General features: G+C 50.5%; 1 protein-coding gene across 1 annotated transcript; it reads right to left on the bottom strand.

Annotated features, from left to right (window-relative positions):
• Positions 1 to 1,219: 1,219 nt before the first annotated feature.
• On the bottom strand, positions 1,220 to 2,097 carry LOC123141306 (auxin-responsive protein SAUR71). Its single transcript, XM_044560482.1, has one exon. It carries the CDS (start codon positions 1,991 to 1,993, stop codon positions 1,637 to 1,639), a length of 357 nt encoding a protein of 118 aa, XP_044416417.1. The 5' UTR covers positions 1,994 to 2,097; the 3' UTR covers positions 1,220 to 1,636.
• Positions 2,098 to 8,086: the final 5,989 nt, after the last annotated feature.

The raw sequence follows: 8,086 nt of genomic DNA, 5'->3' as shown, positions 1-8,086 counted from the left end.
CTGCCCAAATTTTGCCGAACAACCTGCGACAGGCCAGTGAGACTGCGATTCATATTCAAGCTGTAACTTTTCTGAATTTTTTGTTTGGTTTGCAATTGCTGTAAAAATGATGATAACCAAAATTTGATGAACAGCCTGTTACAGGCAGAGTCAGAAACGGAGAGTGCAATGCAGATTCAGGATGCAGTGTTTCAGAATTTTTAGCCTGGCTGGAGATATTCTTATTCTTACACCAGATCATATGTACAAATGCTCCAATCATATCTTGTCTGGATGTTCGTAGAAATGCGTTTCTACAGCTGTTCAGAGAGCCGGTCTGACTTTCTTTGGCAGATTCTGCTTTATTCACCATGCTATCTTTGCCCGGACCACTAGCATATCGCTTGCATTACAAGCTTGCAGCAATGTTAATTCATGCTCTCCCCAAATGCAGTGCAATACATAATGTTCCATTACAAGCTTGCACCAATGTTAACTCATGCTCTCCCCAAATGCATTGCAATGCATAATGTTCCCAAGCGGAAACTCGGTGTCGACTTATAAGGATCTGAACTATCTTCAGTAAAATGTCCGCAAAATTCACTTGAGACCGCTGCGTCCCGAACCTGGATATCAACTGAAAACCAAACCAAACCCTAACTCAGTTTCCCTACAATGGCAATGTACTTGATAAGAACACTGCTGAAGATGTTGGCCAAATTTTCCTGAACAGCCTGTGACAAGCCAGCGAGACTGCAGTTCATATCCTGGCTGCAGCATTTTCTTGAATCTTTCGTCTGGCTGAAGATGTTCTCACTCTTACAGCAGATCAGCTGTGCAAATGGTCTAAATGTACTGCTTGAGTGCTTGTCTCGGTGTTAATAAAAGTTGATATCTGCAGTATCCTTTCCTTTATTCGGCATATATCCTGCTTCAAACCAGCAGCACCCTTGCTATCTTTGCCCGGACCACCAACATGGCATCGCTTGCCCAACAGGCCATCACAGCTTGCGCCCCTGTTAACACATCCCCTCCCAAAACGCAGTGCAATTCAGTAAAATGAACCAGAGGATAACAATGTTTTGACCGCGGAAGCCGTCGTCGATTTCAAATAACTGAACAATCTTCTCTAAAATGCGTGAAAATTTCAAGGAATTCATGCATTCCAAACAGATCTCATATGAACCAGAGGATCTCTGATATAAACTGAAACATACATAGAGAAGGAGGGAGACCAATGTAGTGCTAAAAGATCATATTACTAGCTCAGTAAAAATATGGCATGATAGCCTCAGGATCTCATATGGTTAACACCGAACACCTCAAAATCCCTAGCAGAAACTCATACTACTACTACCTCTCTCTCTCTCCCTCACACACGCACGCACACACACACTGAAATCCCTAGAACCAGAGGGGGTGAAAAAGGAACACCCACAGTTCTTCCCATTCAGCTCATGCTCGGCAGTAATAAAAAAAAGTTACTACGAAGCTAGGAGATCCCTATCCTAACCCTCGCTCCGGCGACTCCTCTTCGGCCTGCCACTGTATGTACATTGCAGGTCTGCCCAGTGCCCGGGGGTAAATCTGTCAGACGGGGGGCGAATGAGGGGCAGAGTTCTCCAGCGGCGGGCCGAGAAGGTGCGGAGGCCGGCGCCTAGCACTCGTCGGCGTAGGGGTCGTCGGAGAGGCGGACGAGGAGGCGGCGGAAGTCGGCGACGGGGCAGGGGATGCGGAGCGCGCCGGGGTGGCCGTACCCGTACTCCTGGGCGGCGCGGAGGAGCAGCGCCGCGAAGGCCGGCCGGCCCAGCAGGTCCGCGCGCACCGCGAACCGCTCCACGGGCCCGCCCTCCTCGCCGACGCACACCGGCACGTGCCCCTGCGGCACCTTGGCGCCGCCGGCCGCCGACGCGGCCTGCTTCGGCGCGCGGAGCTGCCGGTACGCCGTGGCGGCGGCCGCGGAGGAGGAGTCGGCCGCGGCGACGCGGGAGAGGCGTCTGAAGAGGCGCTTCATGGCGCTGGAGGCGGCGGCGGGGAGGAGAAAAGCTGGGTTCTTGGCGCAGGGCAGGGAGCGCGCAGGGGTCAAGGCGTTGGTTTGTTTGCAGTGGACGGGGTGGTACTGGGTGGGGGGTGCTGCGGCCCGTCCTACTTTATAGAGGCGTAGGGGGCTCGTTGTCACTTTTCTGCCATTTCTGCCTTTTTTGTGCAGGGGACCTTTTATTCCTTGGTGCAATGTGTTTTTAACAGAAAGGCTACATTTTTGTTTTTTTAACAAGGTACAGATGTAGACGCTCATACATACACAGTACAGTTGATGTAACTACACTCTGCCTTATTACTGTGCACACCCGCTGTAATTTGAGGGATGTTTTTGGACCTAAAACAAAAAAATTGTAGTGTTTTTGGACAGTAAATAAGTGAATAATTCTATGGAATATATATCATCGATAAGAATATCGTACTAGATCTAACATTAACTCAAATTCCATGCGTCTCCAGTGAGTAATTCAATGCGACATCTATAGTGTATTTCTTCATAGTCTCGTGCATCATTTATTTCTATAAAACTCTATTTGCATTTTTCTCATGTGACTTGTTCAAAGACATGAGAATTACCGTGTTTTAAAATTATGTCAGAGTCCACCACACTGACATTCTCACCAAATGGGTGGGTCATTGCAATCCTTCATTTTCCTTGTCGTGTGAATCAAAGGAGGACCTAGAATTTCTACGCAAAAAGTGCAATGCCAAATTCTTTAGTGGCACACTAACATCCTAATTATAACATTTTGTCCCGTTTGACCTTGATTTGAGAGGGTTGGTAGAATGTTTGGATTTCTAACACCAACGTAATCAACTTAACATGGAAAAATGGTAATTTGCGTAAAAAGACTTCAGGTAGAGATAAAGAGAGGGGGAACTGAGTTTCAACCAAATACGCTTCCCCTCCATCGACTTGGGCCCGAATATTTTGGTTGATTGGTCGTGCTGTTGGTATGGGTACTTGTATACATCATCGTCGTAGGCGGACGCGCGGATCAGCCCTCGGGTGCTAGACGAGCAGCACACACATCGACTCGTTTGCCTTGACCATGTGGTTGGCACCACCAAGGCAGAAGTAGGGTCCGCAACCATCGAAATGTAGCCATGTGTAGGATAGATAGAGGAAACTGGACAGGGCATGAGAGTGAGTTTGAGAGGGAGAGAAATTGGGGAAGAAGATGAATATTACATGTTGGCCCGCATAGTATATGAGAGCAAAGATCGATCGGGGGTGGGATTGTTCATTTCCCGATACAACAAACAAGATTTTACTACCATAAGGTTAGGGTTGGTGGGGTTTGTGAATACATTGTGCCTTTTTTAGGGATTGAGTGGTTAAGGTTCATTTTTTGACAAAATCAAAGAACTGTAGCCAAAGATAAACCTACCCCAAAAATGCCCTGCGTACAAGTTCGTCGCTGGTCTCGCGAGTCAGAGGGCGACTAGGGTTTCTCGCCTCTTGCTGAGAGCGCAGCAGGTCTATCCCTGTCTCATGTGGCCTTAAGCCATGGAGACATGGTGGATCTCGGGCCTAGCCGACAAGAGGGCTCCTCCTTGGTTTTAGGGGTCTTTTGTGTGTGTTAGGGTTTGTGTTGTGTTCAGGAACAAGAGGCGGCGACTGCTCCATGGAGATGGAATAAGTTTCTACTTCGCCTAGCCCCCGTACTGGCGATCAACTAGCATCAGCATTAGGCGTGTGGAATTGTGTCTCCGGCAGATCTCACGGGATTTGGTCGACGTTTGTCATCGATGGATCTACATGGATCCAGTACACGTTCGTGTTTCTACAGATTCGATACATGTGATGTACGCTTTCTCTTTATCGACGATGGTTACTGTTCTCATGTGCTCGTCCTACGGGGCCTTATTATGATGACTTTGTGGATGTCTACTACAGTAGGGTTTGTCTGGCTCCGGTAAGAAAGGGGAGATGACGGCGCCACACTTTCGGTTTGCTCCAGTAGTTGAAGTGGCGGCGCCACGGTAGGGGCCAACATGGTCGGCCGCCCCGGGTAGCCAAAATTATGTATACAAAAAAATATGGTTCGTTTTAGTACATGGGCCAATACATGTGGGGATTTGCACGGGAGGCACAAAGTGTTGGGGAACGTAGTATTTCAAAAAAAATCATACGATCACGCAAGATCTATCTAGGAGAAGCATAGCAACGACGGGGAGAGTGTGTCTACGTACCCTCGTAGACCGAAAGTGGAAGCGTTTAGTAACGCGGTTGATGTAGTCGAACGTCTTCGCGATCCAACCGATCCAAGTACCGAACGCGCGGCACCTCTGCGATCTGCACACGTTCATCTCGGTGGCGTCCCTCGAACTCTTGATCCGGTTGAGGCCGAGGGAGAGTTTCGTCAGCACGACGGTGTGGTGACAGTGATGATGAAGTTACCGGTGCAGGGCTTCGCCTAAGCAGTACGACAATATGACCGAGGTGTAAAACTGTGGAGGAGGGCACCGCACACGGCTAAAGATCAACTTGTGTGTCTATGGGGTGCCCCCCTCCCCCGTATATAAAGGAGGGGAGGAGGAGGCCGGCCGGCCCTAGGGGGCGCGCCCAAGGGGGGGAGTCCTACTCCAAGTAGGAACCGCCCCCCCCCCCTTTTCCTAGTCCAAGTAGGAGAAGAAGGGGAAAGAGGAGAGAAGATAAGGAAGGATGGGGGCACCGCCCCCTCCCCTTGTCCTATTCGGACTGGGCAAGGGGGGGCGCCACCTCTGGCCGGCCCTCTCTCTTCTCCACTAAGGCCCATTGTGGCCCATTAATCCCCCGAGGGATTCCGGTAACCCCCCGGTACTCCGGAAAATACCCGATACACATCGGAATCATTCCGATGTCCGAATATAACCTTTCAATATATCAATCTTTATGTCTCGAAGTCATTGATATGATGAAAAGGTCTGATGTTTTTTGCAGTTGTGGCAGTCTCGCTAATCTTGCTCTCAAGTTGGTTGAAACTAAGGAACATTTACACTTTTCTTTGGTTTACCGACTCATCACACTTGCTTTGACTTTGCCAGTAGCGATGGCATCTGTTGAAAGAGTTTTCTGAGACATTAATATCATTAAGACAGATTTGAGAAATAAGATATCTGATGATTGGTTGAATGATATGATGATATGCTATCTAGAGCGAGGTATATTTGCTGGAATTGATGACAAGAAGATCATAGAACATTTTCACAGCTTGAGAGACCGTAGAGGCCATCTACCAAACCCTTCCCGTATACTTACGACTTAGGGTAAATACTTTTGTTATCTGTTTCAAACTATTTGCTTACTTGTTCCTATACATGTATTGATATCAGCTTGTTCACCTGTTGTAGGTATCTATTAGTCATGGAGTTCGACATTTTGGGCCATGGAATGAATTATTCAAGCAGCGGGAGTCCAAGTTAGTAGTTATGTCATATGTGTGACATTTACGTTATATTTTGTGATTTTAGGTGGTTACAACCTAGTTCTCGAGAATCTTGAACTGTTCTGAATCATTGGTCATGTAAATTTTCGAGTGCATCTAGCTTCATATTTGAATTTTATAAGGTTTGGTTCAGCGGACTTGCATTCGTCAATCAAAATTTTTATTCCTTCAATGTTTCGCCCCGGCTAAGTTCAATTCTTAGATCCGCCACTGAGTAGTTGTAGTCGTACATGGGTGATCTACGGACCTGGATGTAATTTCTGGTGTTCTTTGTACTCCCATATATACCGATAAACAAACCGGAAGTTTCCCCCTGAAAATAAAAGGTTCAATATCTGCGGGCCCTACCATTTCAAAGCTCAAAACAAAGCCCACTCTGCATACAACAAATGTGATGTTCTATCACTTTACCGCGAGTCAGTGAATTACAACCGTGTTTCGTCAAATTGTGACCGTTTCGAATTTCAAACTTCAAAGTAGCCAAACTAGCGCGGGGAAAGCTACGCGTGAGCCTAGCAATTGGACTGAAGGGGCGGGAGTGGAGTTGGAGGCGAGAGCGGGGAGCGGAACGCGCGGGTACCGATCTGTGTACCCGGCGGGTACGGGGGACAAAAAGCCGGTGCGCCGGACCCCCATCGTCGTGCCCACCTCCTGCGCGCGCCTTTAACCCCCCACCCACCCGAGGGAGTGCGGTCGGTCTCGCAGGCCCCGAGCCCGACCCCGACCGACCGGTGCGATCCGCCCGCACGAGCTGAGGTGGGCCGCTGCCGTCACCCGTCACCCGGCCCGCGCGGGCGCGTGCCGTGACCGGACGCCGCACCGGCCTCTCTCGCACCCGTCTGTAGACCGGCTCGTACGGAACGGTTGGTCCGCGACCCGACCGCGACAGCAGGCACGGAAGAGCTCGCTCGCTCGCTCGGTGGAGCCTCGGAGAGCGACGTGCAGGCGGGCCTACCACCCGGAATACCGTACGCTACGCGACCACGCGCTGCTTCGTTTTTCTCCGTTGGCCTGGAGATATTTCCATGCATGTTCCAATTTTTCAAATTTGCGTGCATATTTCTGATGGCTTTCTACGCCCGTGCGCGTCCGCGGACACTGGGGTGTTTGGTTCAGGGACTTTTAGTTCCAAAGACTAGAAAAAGTCCCTAAAAAATTTCTAGAAACCAAACGGGAAGGACTTTTTCTAGAGGACTAGAAAAAGACTCTACTACAGAGTCTTTTTTGATTAGTCTCTGGGACTAGAAAAAGTCCTAGACTTCTGAACCAAACACCCCTAAACAGTCACGTCTTAAATAATGCATTTCATAGCTGGATACTTTAAATTAGAAATCTCAACTCTATATTACTACGTGCAATGTAAAGTGATCGTTAAGCGAAGCTCGTCCGGTTTCACCATGTCCGTGTTCGACGGCCGGCTGCGCTCCTCAGAGTGTTGGTCCGGTCGTCGGTAAAGCTGAGTAGGGCATGGGACACTAGCCGGCTCATGGGACTCAAGGTGCCGCCGTCTTCCATGCCCTACTTTTTTCTCGTCGGAGCCCGATACCCGAACGGTGTTGGTCGACGTCAGATTAATGATGGATCCTTCCTGGGACGAGTCGGCACCACGACGCGGTTACGGCGCCCGGACTGATGCATCATACGGGGCGCCGAAGAATGCGACTCCGCCTCGCCGACGTCCACCGCTGTGAGGGCTGCCGCCGCTTCCCGTGCCCGCTGCCTTGCACGGCGGGCACGCCGTGCCATGTTTGAGTCGGATGACGCCCATGCTGCTCGGCGAGCCAACGAGGGGTTGCGCGTCCGTCACCGCGTTCGGACGCCAGGCGGACTGCACCACCTCCGGTGAGGCAGCGACGGCACACCTAGCATCGGATCCGTGCGCAATTTTGCCAGACGAAATGGACTCCCAACGGAAGGAGTCCGAGCGCTGCCGTGCATGGGCCTCCTACCGAGAGCGGCGGAGTGCAAGCTGGACGGCCATCTTCTCCTCGGGGCCGCGTGGGATAAGTTCGGATTGACAGATCTGGAGGTGAAGGATTCGGATCAGCTACCCGCCATGCTTGATGTTCCACACCGGCCATGGCCAGCAAACGGCCAACAATCCCATCAGTATAGATGTACGCCTGTACGCTAGGCCGCCGTCAGTACGCTCGCCCGATCAGGTGATCGATCGCCGCACGTCTCCCTGCTGGTGGCACACGCCCACGCGCGTGAAGTCAACTCGCCGAGATCAATCTGTTGGATTGACCGGCTGCGTACTGATTCCGATTGCTTCTTCCAATCTCATCAAAAACCATGCCGCAGTCGGCTGCATCTCCAACTTGATACTTCTTGTGGATCAACAATTCAGAGCCTCCGAATAACCTAGCTCATGATACCACTTGTTAGAATAAACCGAGGCATATCGTAGATCATCTGAGGACCAAGCAATCACACGAGCACGACACAGAGATTTGTTAATGAGGTTCACAGATATGGCTACAGGCTACATCCCCCGGGCCTGACTATGAGCGCTCCTCCCCATGATACTGCGACAATATCGCACCCGGTCGCCCTGGACGCCGGTACATGCCACCGGCTTCCCCTGCGTTCCTGTGCTATTATGTTGGCATAGGTTACATCGTGTATCTAGCCTT

Source organism: Triticum aestivum, chromosome 6D (genome assembly GCF_018294505.1).
Source record: "Triticum aestivum cultivar Chinese Spring chromosome 6D, IWGSC CS RefSeq v2.1, whole genome shotgun sequence".
NCBI classification, from domain to species: domain Eukaryota; kingdom Viridiplantae; phylum Streptophyta; class Magnoliopsida; order Poales; family Poaceae; genus Triticum; species Triticum aestivum.
This window is presented reverse-complemented; position numbering and strand designations above follow the sequence as displayed.